The following is a 16395-nucleotide window of genomic DNA, read 5'->3' as shown; positions in this document are numbered from 1 at the left end:
CACAAAGTGCTTCAGAGACGGGCATATTTACATTCTAGGTTTTCAAAACAAACAAAAACCCAGTTTCAAAATGCATAAAAAGCTGAAAGGTTTGTTTTTGTTAAAAAAAATCGCAGTGGTTCAAATGATGAGAATTTAAAAATGTAGGTTTCATCTTATAAATCATGACACATTGCTGCACATAAGCTGAGGTTTATAGGTTAATGCTATCAGCAATACTGACCCTGTATTTACTTGGTCTCGTATCGATACGAAAAGTTGCACTGTGGCAAGTAGTGCAAAAAAAAAAAAACCAACAAAACACTAGTTGCTCTTCAGAGAATATTAAAGTGCAGATTTCTCAAGATTTCGACACTGGGCATGATACAACCACTGGTTTGTAGAGAAACTATGTTCCCCAACTGGTTGGCAGTCGTTCCTGGATGCCGCTGGATAAAATCAGTTGCACAGAAGGTGGTTGACCAAAAACGCCCTAGTCGTTGCTTTGGTTGCTAGCACGTTGCTAAGGTTTCCTGTTACATGTTTGTCTGCAAATGCACACAAACTAACAGGGACAGTACAAATTGTAAACATTTAATTCAAACCAGGAATGCAGAGGCTTTGCCTCCAAAGTAAAAGTTGTATTCAGAGTTGTAGCCAGCATGTTACAAAAGTTTTACTTTGAAGGCAAACAGTCTCCATCTCCAGTTCACGTCACAGTATTTCCAGTTTAACTACAGTAGACAAATTTGCCATTCAAACTTTGGTCATCTGCAGTAATATGCTAGCAGCCAACCAGTTGGGGAATACACAGCAACACGTTGGTCACTAGGGAAAATTGGTGGTCACTGGCCAGTCTGTGGGCCTGTGTCTGGGACTTCAGCAGTCTTTTCCTGAATAACTGGTTGTTGCCAGATGGTCATGGACCGGTGTCCAGGGCACTATGACTGGGGCCTTATTCTCTTGATCCTACATGATCATCATGACTGTTACACAACCAAAATGGAAGTTAATGTCACATGGTTAGCAGTCACATTTCTGCAAAACCTAAGTGTCTTTAACTCTGTGAGGTCTAACTAATCCTTGGCAGATGATGCTAACCCCACAATATGGGCCAAAATACTGGGCCACCTACATTTTACACCTACAGGAGCAGCTTAGCCATGGAAACTCCAGCCCTGGAGCTCTGCAGTCACTGAGAACAGAGCATTGGTGACATCTACACAATCCTGGTCTGCCACATCGTGGCTGAGTTGCTGTGGTTCTGAAATGCTTCCACTTTGATCCCACCACAGATGATGGTGGAATATCTAGGAAGGAGGAAATTTCACAAACAGTCTTGTTGCAGCTGTGGCATCCAATTACAGTATCCCACTTGAATTCTGTGAGTTCATAGGAAAGATCCATTCTTCAATATAAAAGCTCGGTGCCTGATTTCCTGCATCTGTGGCAATGGGACTAAAAATACCTAAATTTAAAGATTAACACGTTGCCCAATACTTTCTTCCATGTACTGTATGTATAATTTTTGTTCTTTTTAAAAGTTGTTGATTAAAACTTCAAACTGTTTTCCATTTTTTTTCCAGAAAAAGTTCTTTTTTAGGATTGGTGTTCAGAGCTAGGGCTGCATCTCAGAGGGTTGTTAGTGGTCTTACGGCCCACAGGTGATTTATTCACACGGACATGTTTGTGCAAATGCAAAGAGAATATCGATATGCTGTACATACATCACTAAACTATAGGACCTTTGTGATCCTGACAGATGTGGTTACTGGGTTAGTTCACAAATGGTCACATGCTTTTGACTCAAAAGGCTTCAAGCTGACACCTGACCCTCCTCACCCATCCCTCACCCACCTATAGGGGCTTTGCTGTGTTGTGTCAGGATGGAGGCTCCGACCTACAGTATATCTTTTGTGGTAAGTTGAGAAGGGAGGAACAAAGGCCTTTCACCCTCGACCTGGTGTGTCTGTCATCTGAGCATTGTGGGTTTCATCCTGGACCACACAAAACAACACACCTGCCTGCCTGTGTTTGCATCCTTGCAGGCATAGAAAAGCTTGGAAATAAAGCCATCACACACACAGAAGCGCAGGGATGGCATTACAACAAAGGTAAGGCGAGTAGCAGGCATGAAGCAGGTGCTTGTTCAGTTATACAGGCCGCACAGGGTTTTAGAGTTCAAAAACAAGCTGCAAGTTTGGAAATCTGCCCAGATGAAAGCTGCTGGAGGAAAAAGAAACATGCAGATCCTTGTTGATTTATTTAGTTATCAGCAGCTGAGCCTTCACACACACGCACACACTTATCCAGTCCTTTCGCCCTTTCCCGCACAAGCATGCTGCACATTGCCACTTTTCGATGTGAATATGGCTCTCAGTTTCAGTCAATGAGCCCAGACTTTCTTTAATGAAACACGAGCACCAGCTATTAATGAGAACCTGTTGAAGGACTAATTTGACAGAGGCCTTATTCGCTCTTCAAAAAGGGATTTTCTGGGTATTTCCTTCTTAACAATCACTTCACTGACGCGGCGAGAGAAATAAAGATGCTACTCATTGCCTCCAAATCCAGCAGACAGACGCACTGATTCTCCTCTTCCTCTGTCTCTTTGTCTAAGTGGGTCAGAATAACATTCTTTAGATCGAAGACAGTCCAGGGTTTGTTCCATCTGCCTCACACTGTCCCTGTGTGTGTGTCTGTGTATGTATGTTGTTTTGCAGTCCAGTTTAATCCCAGCTGAGAGGATGGTTTTTTTTTGTTTTGTTTTGTTTTGTTTTTTTGCTGTGTGAACACGGTCCACTCTCTCCTCCCTTGAAAAAGTTCATGATTGAGATGATTTGTACAGAGCCTTTCATTTCCTCTTTTTCTTGATCCTCAACTACTGCAAATTAACCTTTTGAACTAAACTATTCTTCACAAAACTCACAAAACAACCTGAAATTCTCTCTAAAGTGGAATATGAGTTCAGATGAGTGCTCAGTCAGCCACCTTGTGGCTTTTAGGCGATTAAGAGCTTGTTTCCATGAGAGTTTTTCAAAATGTTGGGAGTAGAGCCGCTGCAGGAGAAACGTGGAGTTCTGGGAGAAAAACATGAAGTGAAGCTGTGTTTCACTAATAAGATTTTGTGGGGAAGATTAATAAGTTTGCTGATGCTATCACTCTGCCCTTTACTTCATTAAAATTCATTTTGTGATAAAGGGCTGATAGAAAATTACAGGGCAGGCCTGGAAAAGTTTAAGAAAAGTCGTGGTTGTGGTGACTTTTTGTGTCTAACGTAGTTTTACAGTATCATAGAAGTGGACTGCTGTCAAACTTTGCATATGCTGATCTTAGCATATTTAATTCTCTTCTATTGTTCCAACAGAAAGTTATCACTGTTGGCTGCCAGACTGACATGTACATCAGCCCAGGCTACATTTGAAGGTTTTGAATCTTAGTCTACTGGGTATTGGGTATGATTAGTTTGTTTTGCAGTACATGCCAGCCTCACATGCTCCTATCACCCATCTTGATCCCAGTTCTGGTTCTTCTGGGTCTGCAGCCATTGTTGGAGCTCCTCAGTTGATCAATAGGGCCATATTATTCAGGGGTGGGCAGTAAATGTTCCTAAGGGACCACATTAGAAACCGGGACTATTGTGAAGGGCCCGTCAATAAGCTGAATTTGGTTCTGCTATTAAATGTAGATACGTTTATACAAACTTATTGTTAAGATCCTCCACATTGGTCCCAGCTTTCCATGTATCTCAAATTGTGGGACAACGTGGTTAAATTAATTGTCCACCCCTCCCAAAAATTTGTTTGTTTGTTTGTTTGTTCTTTAGGGCTAGCTTTACCATATTTGTATGAGACAGTCGAGTAGTGGCTAAACCTAGCAAGTGGAAGATCCCTGGTTCAAGCCTGGAAATCCCTGGGAATTTCCTGGGAGAGTTGCGTCTGAATTCATCTGTCGAGGCTTAGGTAAAAATAAGACCGGCAGAGAGAAATTAGTTATCAGGTAATGGTAGCAAGCTTGGTTATGAAGGGCATTCATAAACTTTACAGGTGTAACACACCTATCTGCTAATTACTGATAACTAATTGACCTGTTAAAATCTGTCACTGTCATTCACAAAAACTGAAGCACAAAGTTCTTGGATAGTGTGTAGCAGGTTATTCCATTGAAAATGCTCTGAAATGCACCAATAACACAAGCTCAACAAAGAGGTCCGGTTCAGAATTAGTGCAGGTGAAGTAGGTACCAAACCCTCCAGCTGTGTAGGTCTGGACAGCAGTCAATCAAAGTGGTGACCCAAAGATCACCCCTCTACAGCTGTTATAAAGAGGAAAAACTATCCAAAAAAGCTTTTAAATGCTGTAAAGTTTGGGATTTTAAAATGGAAATCTATGACTAACTCATGCTTTGAAACTTCCAGTAAAGGAAGTGCAGTTTGTTACACTTCTGTTGATTGATGGAAGACTTAACTGATGATGTCAGAGGTCTCCCCCAAATCATTAAAACAAACAAAAAACATTTTAAAGCGACAAAACAAAGGAGGATTTTCCAAAACCTGGCAACCCCTTGTTAGCATTAATAGAATAACAAATAGCATCATTACAGCTTAGAAACCCTCTATAAAAGGCATCTTATTAAAGCAACACTGATATTTGAAAACGCTCTACAACTAATCAAGCAGCCTCACAATTTTCATGTGACAGGAAGGATCTGTAACACGCTTGACTGCTGCCTCTGGGCTCCAGGGTCATGAAAAAATGTCCCAGCACATCAAGGACTGTAAAAATCATTGACACGATAGAGATAAGGGATAACTCTGTTTAAAGGACACTTTTTAGGAGGTTCACTGCTCTCCTGCCAGGTCTGCACTAGTTTAACTCCTTCCTGCTCATCCCTACCTCCTAATTATAAAACCAGATATATGTTGACTGATTGCTGTACAAAGTTGATTTTATATCAAGGAGGTTATGCAAACAATTTTAAATTATTTCAATTTTTGGGACAGTTCTGAAGTTTGAGGGAGGGAAATAAAGAAATCTGCAAACACTTTTGATCTGATGTATATAGAACAACACACCTGCTAATAAAGGTCCAGCATCTACAACAATAATGGTGCGTATGTTTAAGCAAATAAATTAATCTGAAGGTCATTTATAAACAGTTAATTTATGTATGATTACTGGGACATAAAGTGAGGCTCCACTGAAACTAATGTAAAAACTTACACGTCTCCCTGACTGTAACGTTGCAGTCCAGTGCTTCCACCTGCTGGTCTGTGATGGTAAGTGCATACGCTGACATTTTAAATCAAAAAGGAAATAATACTAAACCTGTCTAAGACTTTTTCATTTCCATTTGCTGCAGACAAAAATTCAAACTACCTGATTTTTTTCATCATTTTTCAACTACTTAAAAGAAACTTTAAATGTAAAAAGAAAAAATGAAGGACTTTATTACACTCTCCATCCACGTTAAGCAGTACTGTATCCTTTACTAATCCTTTAGAGATTTCAATCAAACACACGTGTCCTTACTTTATACCTTCAGTGTGTTTAATCTTACAGAAATCGATACCACTCTTTAAAAAAGTGCTTCTACTACTTCCCCAGACGTCTGCTATACCGTGTAAGATCTGAACTCGATGGATCCCCGCTCCTTCTGGCTGCAGGCCATGTTGCAGATCTCTCTAAATGCTGTAATTGACATGTAGGTTTGAGATCCTGTTGGAAACCCCTGTCCTGAAATATACACCTGTGAATAAAAGGAAGGATCATAAGAAATGAAAGTCAGTCACTAGAATAAATATGCCAATATGCACACGGGAGTGTTTGCATTGGGCGTGAATGGAGTCCAGGTTTGTCTTTGGGATCTGTTCCTCCAAAGGGAGATGGCATGTCTGCATTAGTTGGAAGCATTTGGCAAAGGAAGACACTAAGCAAGGAGGAGTTTTATCTCAGTGAGTATAAACAAGACTGCAAGCTGCCTGCAAACCTGGGATTTCCTGACTAGGGTGCTCTGAACCACCCAGAGATGGAGGTTTTAAACATGGTCCTGTTATTACTCTGTGGGAGAAATCAGTGCACAGACCTGGACCTGTTGGTCACGGCAGGCATCGTCACATTGTGAATAACCCCAACTCTATTAATGTAGAGCTGGGGGCTTGAAGACTGATAGGTTTAAGTTAGGGTGTTTAAAGACTTCTAAAACTTTGTTTTTTTGGGACAGTTGGCAAACCATTAAACCATTAGTGTATTTTTTCTGGTTTCCTGAGTTAATGAGATAATTATTTGTGAAATTCTGCAAAAACTGTTCATAAAACGATAAAAATCTGTTCTGTTTTTCCTGAATGATCCAGATAACCCAGAAGAGCCTCTGCTGAGTTGATGTCTATGAGCAATAATGACTCCTGTGCTTAGTTTAATACAGTTTTCTTTGTTTTAGGTTTGAAAAACTGGAGATACTGACATCATTATCACACTGGTCAGTTTTGTTTTTATAACACATTTCACAGCACGTAAACTTGAAAAAAAAAGTTTTTTTTAAAGAACTATGCACATCACGAAACAACAAAATCAATAAAACAAAACTTTACAAAGAAGTAAAAGACAAGCTAACGCCGACACACAGGGTTATTAATTTAAGCTTGTGAGAATGAAAAAGGTTTCATCTGTTTTTTAGTGTAGACACAGCCCACAGCTGCTGAAAGCATCTTCAGCAGACTTAGATCTTCTGTGAACAGTTCACAGATCTGCACCTGATGACCTAAGAGGTCTGACTGGGTTATAGTCAGAGGTGTGCTGGGGGCACTGGGAGCTTTATGAACTAACAGAGGGGTTCTAAGAGTTCTGTGTTGAACTGGGAGTCAATGAAGTGTCTTCACTGCTGGGGTAATATGGTCAAATTTCCTGTAAGGCTCCTGCATTATGATTATGTTACCCTGCTACATGTTTTGATAATCCTGCAGATTGATCTTTAGTAATCTAGCATGTTTGTTATGAACAGATAAAGCAATTTCTCAGAGTCAGTTTGAGATTACAGAGTCCAAAACAAAAACTAGGAGCAGTGAGTCCAGCAAACAAAGCAGGAGCAGTTCTGGAGGCCAACCACGTGGCCAGTGGCACCTCTCTAAGGACTGACGGAGGTGATGGAACTTCTCCAGCAGCTTGGCAGGCAGGTGGCAACTGTAGAGACCAAAACCCTTGGGAGCCTTGGCAGGTGCCGGCAGGGCCGGACCAGGCGTGGCAGGTGCCGGTGGTGCTGGAGCAGGCGTGCCAGGCCTGGCAGGCGGTGCCAGACCAGGTGTGGCAGGCTTGGAATACTGGCATTTCCCAACTGGGCAGGGGAGGCTTGGCAGGTGATGGCAGTGCCAGACTAGGCGTGGCAGTCGCTGGCGATACCGGCAGTACCAGACCAGCTGTGGCAGGTGGTGCCACACCAGCTTTGGCAGACTTAGCAGGAGCCAGCAGTGCCAGACCAGGCATGGGCGGCGCCATTGATGCCAGACCAGGTGTGGAAGGCATGGCTGGATGTGGCTTGGCAAGTGCTGGCTCGGGCGGAGCACAGACCACTGGCTGGGGTTGGAGCAGGAACAGACAGCTGTACGAAGACAGCTGTACGCAGGCAACCTCTGGTGGAGACAGAATAGGACCAGACAGCGGACGACCCCTAGTAGAAAAAGACCAGACGGCCATGGCCTCTGGTGGAGATGCCTCTAACTGTGGGTGTGCAGGGCACACAGCACGCTCTGGTGACTGTGGCTGATATTTAAGCCTGGCCAGTGTACTCCTGAGAGCAGGTGTAGGCGCAGGGACTGGCAGGACACCCAAGGAACTGGTAGGTTTGCAGGAGCCCAAAACAAAAACTGGCATGACATTATGTCCTGGTGATCAGTTAAATGTAATTTTAAAATGGCTGCTCAAATAAGCGTTTAAAGATGGCTGTGGTGTAGTAGCCACTGGTACTACTAATAGGATATTAAAAAGTTTACAACACAAGCAATAAAAGCCAAGAAAGAACGTTAGCAGCGACTTTCAGTAGGTGTGTCCCTCGCACTGTGCCGTAGCAGGGCTTAACACGCGTTACCGGAAGCTTGGAGGTCCTTTCCCCCGCAGACTCCAACATGGTGAGCAGTTTCCCCTCAGTGTTCCTCTCTGAAATAATCCCTAAACATCACTTTTATGTTTTATACTACGAAACCTTTATGTGTCCTACTTTAATTTCTAGCGTCTTATTAAACGGAGGAAGTTTAAATTGTAGCTGAAAGCGTTGATTCTTGCTCTTAATTGATATTTTAAGACGACCTGATCCTTCTGTGCGGATTTGTCAGCCGCGGCTTGCTAGCTCGGTAGGGGCTATCACTGTTAGCCCGCTTAAAAAGGAAACAAAAGAGTATTACTGCCAGGAAGCCGAGCTGTGCAGTATTTTTATGCATTTATTTTAAATCTAGATACAATTTAAATCCTAAAATATGCCACAAATGTTTCCGGTGTGTGTCCCGGCTGGGCCGAAGTCTGTGCTAGCATGGGTTCAGTTAGCGCCGCATGCTAACATGGCCCACACTCGCCGGCCTTCCCAACGTGGTTTGGGTTCTGCTATAAACTCGCTGTATTTGTTCGTGCCTCAGGAGAATCAAGGCCGGTTGTATTTCATTTTGCTAACCGGCTTTGTCGCCTATTCCGCAGGCCAGAGGACCGAAGAAGCACCTGAAGCGCGTTGCAGCGCCGAAGCACTGGATGCTGGACAAGCTCACCGGAGTGTTTGTAAGTAATGTTTCCACGTACATACTGAAGACCCTTGGATGTTCACTTCTGTATCTCAGTGTGAAACCGTGGATTTTGTTTATTAACGCAGTGGTTAACACTGTCAGATGAAAGCTAGTGTAACATCACAGGCAGTTTGATTGGAGCAGGGTGAATATGCCTGTTTAAAAAAACATTGAAGTGTACGTCTTTAATCCTGCATGTGTTTTAGTCCGTTATTTGAGATGGTCACGCATCACAGCAACACTTAAAAGACAGGTTATGCGTTTTTAATTAATAAGATGTTAATTATTGTGAAACAGACTGTAATGCTAACATGCTCCATTTAGGGTTAGCCACAGCAAGTCACCTGCCCTATCCCTAGCGTCCTTTTCTGTCACATCAGCCATCTTCTTGCTTTTCTTTCACTCTTGCAGCAGACTGAATACCGTAGCTTGAAATTGTTTAAATCGTGGCAGCTTCTTGTCTGGTAGAAAAGAACAAATAGACTGTGATGCCATGCCATGTAGCTCAAGTAATGGTGTTACATGAGATCGACAAACGAGGGCTAATATTTCATTATAACACACAGATTATGCTCATATGATTCACTCCCAGTTGTACACACTCAGGACGCTCTGAAGGATGGAGAAAGTGTAGCACTTGCTTAAAGTGGAAAATGTGGGTCTGTGACTGCAGTAAAAAATTTCATCTGCTGGTACTGGGTGAGAAATGATGGCGGCATAGAGACTGTATCGCTTTTGTCATTTTAAATCTGTTTTTGTAGACGATAATGTTTGTTCTGCTGGAATTGGTGTTTACATATTTTGAGTCATGTAAGATGGTCTGTTAACATTGCCAGGTTACCCAGTGTGTTTGTGATTGATATGTGTGTATTTATGTGAGTGCTGTGAATGATCAAATAATAGTAATTGGATATGCCCTCTATGCAGGTGTTATGTGCTTGGGTGACAAAAGTCCACAGAACTATCATGTTTTTACTTTATTATACCAAAAATGTTTTTTGGTCATATTGCGTTTTACTGAGCTGAAACAACAAAGGGATTTCCTAGCTGCTTAAAAGCTGAGCTGTCTTCAGTGAGTCTTTCATGCTGGACTTGACCTCTTGCTCTACGATGTTGGACTGTAGCTGGTACTCCTGCTTCTGCACTGCAGCCTGTGGTATGCTTGGCGTAGTGGCATAAGAACAATGCTGTGTCCTGGTGACCTTCAGCTCATACTGGAGCTCCTGTGCAGATCGAGGAGCAGTATTGCGGTCCAACACTGTGGTGTCTTAGAAGGAAGGAGAGTGAACTGGGCAGCCAGGGTCAAAAACACGAGTGCATGAACTTTGAATAAAAGTGCATAAAGCGGACATGTGAATCTGCTACAAAGTTGATTGTATTTGTGGGGAATACTTGACTAATGATCATGAAGTGGAGCACGCACAGAAATCATGAAAAAGCTTCTTGTTTACAGACCATAACGCCTGCTTCCTTCTCCTCCTCAGGCTCCTCGTCCTTCCACCGGTCCCCACAAGCTGAGGGAGTGCCTGCCCCTCATCATCTTCCTGAGGAACCGCCTCAAGTACGCCCTGACTGGGGACGAGGTAAAGAAGATCTGCATGCAGAGGTTCATCAAGATCGACGGCAAGGTCCGCACTGATGTCACCTACCCTGCTGGATTCATGGGTGAGTTTTAGAGACTTCTCCACAGCTCAGATCAGCTGAAGGGTTCAAAATGTTCCAACTTCATTAAATTATGAAAAATGAGCTCCATCATCAATCATCTCATTTTTCCGGTGTGTGTGTGTGTGTGTGTGTGTGTGAGAGAGAGAGAGAAATGTTAATGTAGTTGCTGTTTTAATGCACTGCTTATTAAATATAAAATGACAACCAAATATTCGGCTCCAGAAATTAAATTAGATCCTGGAGGAAATTAAAAGCAGCAGCTTTGTAATTTTACTGGCTAAGTTAAGGCTGTATTTGTATGGAGAGAAAAAATTATAAAACTAAAAATTCTCCAAAGCAGAGGGTTATTTTAGACCAAACACACTCCTGAGTGTGTGCTACACAGGTGGGAATACCACAAATCAAAGTAATGATGTCAAATTTGTTTGCCAATAAAACATCAAATGCTGCCTATAGTGAGATGACTACCTGTTCAAGAGCTGAAATCTCCAGTTACACTTACTGCTCGTTCAGAAAAGCCTGAATATAAAAAATGTGTTTAAAGTTCCCCACTTTGAATTTATTCTTAAATCATGTGAGATCCCAGTTTGTAAACTGTGTGTGATGTTACATTGGCTCTCCTGCTGACCAGGGCTGTTGAGTGTTTTGTAATTGGTTTAGTTTTAGATCAGCTTCAGTGTTAGCTTCCCCTATAGTTTTTTCTTTTAGGATTCAAAGTTTCAGTCTTAAAGTTTAAGTAGTTCTTTTTTTAGTTTTTTCACATCTAGTTTTAGTTGACTGTGATAACTTTGCTGCTGACAGATTCTCAGAATGAGTGGCTCTGTAAATAGTCTTTGGATGTTTAGGGCAGAAGGAGCAGTGATGAATTTGTTGGTTTGATCAGCAATGAGCTGAAATTACACAACCAATTCCTCTAAGAAGTTCTGAGCTCCAAGAAGACTTGTAACGTTAAGTGTGTGCCTGAGCCTCCAGTGTAAATGCTTACAGGACTGTGTTGATATCAGTCTGTGGGAACAACGAGCAGCATGTACTCACAGCTGTAGCTTTATCAGAGATGTGGAGAGACTGGGAAAAGCAAGTTTCCAAAATAACCTGAGTTACTGCTTCAGTAACTATTCCAGGGAAGTAAATCTCAGAACGCCGGCTTTGTCTCTTTGCTTGTCAGTGACTGCAGCCAAGCCAGTAATTCGGAGCAGGCGTTTGGACAGCGGTGACAGTCGCGCCGCCATCAGTTCTCTCTCCACCTCAACACCAGCCAACAGCCTCACATGGAGGTGTGGCTTTTTAATTTCCAAATCCAAGGGAAGCCTCCACTGCAGGATGTTCATGGCCTATTTATATACTGTACATGCACGCTAAACACTTGGTCACTGCAGCTGTAATATTGATGACTCTGGTGTTTTGTGTCATTGGATATGTACTCGGTACCTTATAGGTCAGTTTGAATGAGCTTGTTTTTAGGTGTTGATGTTGGGTTACCTTTTTGACTTCTGTGTCATTTAAAGCAAAAACGTTCATTAAAACCTGTTGCATATTCTTCTGAGGATGTCCCCATCACCGAACAGCGCTCTGAAGACCAGTTTTAGCTTTGATCTGAGTGGACCTTAGTCTTTCTTAGTCTTAGGGCAACTGGGCTCAAGAGTTGGGAGTTTGCCTTGTAATCAGAAGGTTGCCAGTTCGAGCCCCGGCTTGGGGCTCCAAGGTCGTTGTTACAAGGTCGTTGTGTCCTTGGGCAAGACACTTCACCCGTTGCCTACTGGTGGTGGTCAGAGGGCCTGGTGGCGCCAGTGTCCGGCAGCCTCGCCTCTGTCAGTGCGCCCCAGGGTGGCTGTGGCTACAATGTAGCTTGCCATCACCAGTGTGTGAATGGATGACTGGATGCGTAAAGCGCTTTGGGGTCCTTAGGGACTAGTAAAGCGCTATACAAATACAGGCCATTTACAATTTCCACACTGAGCAGTCATCACCTTTGCCTTTTCACATCTTACTCTCACAGCATTTCTTTATTGGCGCTCTCTGCTCTGGGCTTGTTTTTGGCTGGCTGGCAAACTCTTTGTGTACATTACTGCCCCCTTCTGGTAGTGGAAGTCCATTACAGGGGCCAGATTTATAAAGAAAATAAAAAATTTTAAAAAGTCAAGTGTGCCCTAAAATAGATGTCGGATTTTAAATACCTGAAGAAGTTGATCCTGGCATTCATTCTGTGTTTAATTGCCAACTTCGGCATCAGAGGCCTTAATTTGGTGCTAAATACCATCCAAACATCAGCTCTTAAATGTTTGAAGGTAGAGTCTAAGTTTTCTGCTTTTTAACAAAGTTTGATGATGAGCTGTTGGTTGGAAACACCACAGGATTCATTTAACTGACGCCTGCTTTTTTTGGGTACCCAGATGTGATCAGCATCGAGAAGACCGGCGAGCACTTCCGTCTGATCTACGACGTGAAGGGACGCTTCACCGTCCACCGCATCACCGCCGAGGAGGCCAAGGTGAGAGCTTTAATTCATCCTCAACCCTCAAAGTACAGGCAGGTCATTTGTTACTATAGTGCTCTTTTTATCTGCACTTTTGTGTTTGTCATACCCACACTGTTTAATTTTTGAGTTTCTTTTGTCAGTTATGTTTTTTTTCTCTCTTTTTGTACCAACAAATAAACGCATAGTTACCTCACTCAGTTACTGTAAGGTTAAAAAAAAATCACAAGTCTGTTTATGCCAGAGTTGGTGTTCATGAGCTGATTCAAACCGGTGGCGCTATCACCAAATTCTCAGTGTTTCAGTCAGTCGTGCATGATGAGGTTTGGGGATTTCGTTTTTACAGGAAATGTCACATGTTTGTTCGCATTTCCTAAAACACCTCCTCTTCCTCTTACAGTACAAGCTGTGCAAGGTGAAGAAGATCCTCATCGGCACCAAGGGTATCCCTCACCTGGTGACCCACGACGCCCGCACCATCCGTTACCCCGACCCACTCATCAAGGTCAACGACACAGTCCGCATCGACCTGGAGAGCAGCAAGATCACAGACTTCATCAAGTTTGATACTGGTACGTTCAACTCTCTGCACAACCTGCAGGCTTGTTTCCTGTTAATGAAGAACATCTCTGACCGCTGATCTTCCTCCTCTTCCAGGTAACCTGTGCATGGTGACCGGTGGTGCTAACTTGGGGCGTATCGGTGTGATCACCAACAGGGAGCGTCACCCTGGCTCCTTCGACGTGGTGCACGTCAAGGACAGCACAGGCAACAGCTTTGCTACCAGGCTCTCCAACATCTTTGTCATTGGCAAGGTGAGAAATACGCCACCGCTGTCTGCAGCACACAGCATCCAGACCAGGGGGATGTAAAATTTTAGGTCCAGTGAGAAGAAATGTCCTCAAAGTGCTACTATTATACAGAGTATTTTGAAGTATCCTAACGGTGTATCAGTCAGTATCATAGTCAACAGCTGACTGTCAAGTAAAAGCACAGCAGTGTTTAATTTTACAATGACCAGGAGGGTTCTCTAATAATTAAATCTTTTCCCCTCTCAAGTAAAACAAGGTTTTCATTCATAGATTTAAAAGTAGAGCTTTCAGAAAGGTGTAGTTTGAGTTTTTTTACTAACTACATGTAAACAAACTGACTTTTCCCTCTTTTCTGTTTCCCTAACTTGCTACTTCTGACTCTCACCTTCTTGCTGAGTCGATTAACTCGTAAAGACATTTGTGCAGATTAAAATAGAAGTAGTCCATCAGAATCTATTAATAAGTCTTTAAAGACGGTCTTCTGGGTGACCGTTGATGTTTTCTATCATTTGTTACTCTGGACAGGAGAATTAAAGCTGAGTTTATATCATGAGTCGGGTGATTTTTGGAGCAATGATGACGATTTGTGGTTTTGATTAGTGATGAAAATAAACTACCAATTCCTCTAAGAAGTTCTGAGCTCCATCACCAAACACTGGAAACTTCAGCTTAAGTGAACTGAGCGTGGGAACATGACTGTGGCTCTGTGCAGCAACAAACAGCAGTGATGGTTTAATATTGGACTCATTAACGCCGAGCACTGTGTGCTGCGTTTGATTACGTCCTCCGGGAGGAAACAAAATGCAGACAGGGTGCATAACTCGGGTTCCTGCATGTCGTTAAAAAGTCTTTGTCTGAAATCAAAATCAAGGACAGGAAAATGTTGGAAAAGTCATAAATTTGTGTGCTTTATACCAGGAAACGCACTACTGAAAGCCATCATGTTTAATAGCTGGGCCATTGAAGCAAACTGGATCTGGCAGAGTCCACAAGAGGGAGTGAAGTGCCACGAAGCAAACACACACTGCGTTTGTGTTCCTGCTGATTTTGGCTCACAGCGAGGAGCCGAGCGGTGTGAAAAGCTTTATGAACTCCTCTCTGTCCCACTGAATCGCACATTAATGATTACGAGGACCTGGCCCTGCGGTGGGAGCGTGGTTAATAAAACGCTTCTCTCTGCTGCCTGACATTTATTTGGCGGCCGGTGTGATCGGATCTGTCGCCGGCACGGCCGTCTCTTTGCTGCGTGACATTTATGTGGCGGCCTCGGAGCTGCTCTTTTCTTCACCTCAGTGACAGCTCCTTGTAGAAGTGTTGGCGTGCAGATAAATGTTAACACAATTGAGGATCTTTGTTTACTGTTACAGACTGTGTTTCTCACACTGAGCACTTAAAAAGACGTTTGTTCTAAATAAATCTGTGGAACTGTGGCCATCTTGAATATGTCTGTATTCACTTTTTGAGTTGAAATTTATTTGTCCGGCTTTATATTTTTCCTGTTCAGATGCATTTTATCTTCTGACCTGCACTAACTGCTCTAATCTCCTGTCTGATCGCAGGGCAACAAGCCGTGGGTGTCCCTGCCCAGAGGAAAGGGAATCCGTCTGACCATCGCCGAGGAGAGAGACAAGAGGCTGGCCGCCAAACAGAGCAGCAGCTAAACTGGCCCAAAAGCAGCCTGATCCCTGGTTTTCAAATAAACTGTTATTTACAAAACAATCAGATTGGTCTTGTGTTTTATTACATTGGAAATGTGCTGTTTAATGCTTTATGTCCTAAAAGTACCTCGAAGCGTCTCAGACGGTTAAAAAATGACTCCTTAAATGGTGCTTTTGAGTGAAAATGGTCAAACCAGAAAAAGTCAGCAGTTAGATTCAAGTCAAACTTTATTTATATGGCACATTTTGAAGAACCTCCAAAGTGCAAGTTATGCAAAAACAACTGTATATACAACAGTCACTAAAATCACCAATAAATATGCACTGAAAACAATCAGATAAGTAAATAAGGCTATGACAGCATAATAAAAACCAGGGTGTTTTAAATTTTACTTGGAAAAATTGAATACTGTGACATTTTCTTTGTTAAACATGCAGGATCCTGAAGAAGGAAGCAGGTTTAATATGAGTTTAATCCTAAATTTGTGGGTTTTCTGGCATGCAGGTGTGTAAATCTAACGGGTAGTTTAAACTGTTTAAACACTACCATTTGTTACTGACTCACTATGAAAGCTCTTTTGGCTGAAATATTAACCACAGGGGACAATTAACTGGCATGAAAGAGCAAAGATGTGGGATCAGAATGTTTCAAAATGACGACAATTAGAACTGTAAGAAAACATTGAGCATATTAGATTAATCGTGTTAAGATTGCTGCACCACATGGCGATTGGCTGGGCGGGGGGCAAATTATTGTTTGCAGAATTACATTAGATACACGTTTAACATTCACCTGATGGAAATGTTGATCCATTGCGTACACTCAGTAGACACTTGGCTAATAATATTACCTCTCAAACAGCTTGTTAATGCGCATGAGTGGGAGGAAAAAGGCGAGTTTTAAGTGACTGATGATGACAGATGGGTTGATCTCAGTGAGCCGCAGTCTTCTGTTAAAGTCAGGTCACAATAAAATGAGCTGACAGGAAGGCAACAGTTGTTCCAGCCAAGGTTTGCAGAAGAGCATCTTTTAACCTAAGACCTGAA

At 42.6% G+C, this 16395-nt stretch overlaps 1 protein-coding gene and 2 non-coding genes across 4 annotated transcripts; all 3 read left to right on the top strand.

Annotated features, from left to right (window-relative positions):
* Nucleotides 1-7793: 7793 nt before the first annotated feature.
* On the top strand, nt 7794-15409 carry rps4x (ribosomal protein S4 X-linked). 2 transcript variants are annotated; one of them, XM_026162564.2, is made up of 7 exons: nt 7794-8098; nt 8658-8735; nt 10225-10405; nt 12796-12893; nt 13279-13450; nt 13536-13693; nt 15250-15409. In XM_026162564.2, the coding sequence occupies exons 1-7, from the start codon at nt 8096-8098 to the stop codon at nt 15349-15351; spliced, it is 792 nt and encodes a 263-aa protein (XP_026018349.1). In that variant the 5' UTR covers nt 7794-8095; the 3' UTR covers nt 15352-15409. The 2 variants fall into 2 exon arrangements, with proteins under 2 accessions (XP_026018349.1, XP_080154638.1); XM_080298512.1 differs by having other exon boundaries at nt 8082-8320.
* LOC113019815 (small nucleolar RNA SNORD61) lies at nt 11261-11336 on the top strand. Its single transcript, XR_003272120.1, has one exon. It is a non-coding gene; the product is annotated as a small nucleolar RNA SNORD61 (small nucleolar RNA).
* On the top strand, nt 14261-14333 carry LOC113019816 (small nucleolar RNA SNORD61). Its single transcript, XR_003272121.1, has one exon. It is a non-coding gene; the product is annotated as a small nucleolar RNA SNORD61 (small nucleolar RNA).
* Nucleotides 15410-16395: the final 986 nt, after the last annotated feature.

Source organism: Astatotilapia calliptera, chromosome 3, assembly GCF_964374335.1.
Source record: "Astatotilapia calliptera chromosome 3, fAstCal68.1, whole genome shotgun sequence".
Taxonomy (NCBI): domain Eukaryota; kingdom Metazoa; phylum Chordata; class Actinopteri; order Cichliformes; family Cichlidae; genus Astatotilapia; species Astatotilapia calliptera.
This window is presented reverse-complemented; position numbering and strand designations above follow the sequence as displayed.

Excerpts from the sequence above, each read along its gene's own strand:
- rps4x (XM_026162564.2), top strand. Across the intron at positions 8,736-10,224 it reads ACAAGCTCACCGGAGTGTTT|GCTCCTCGTCCTTCCACCGG; the intron begins GTAAGTAATGTT and ends TCTCCTCCTCAG. Across the intron at positions 12,894-13,278 it reads TCACCGCCGAGGAGGCCAAG|TACAAGCTGTGCAAGGTGAA; the intron begins GTGAGAGCTTTA and ends TTCCTCTTACAG.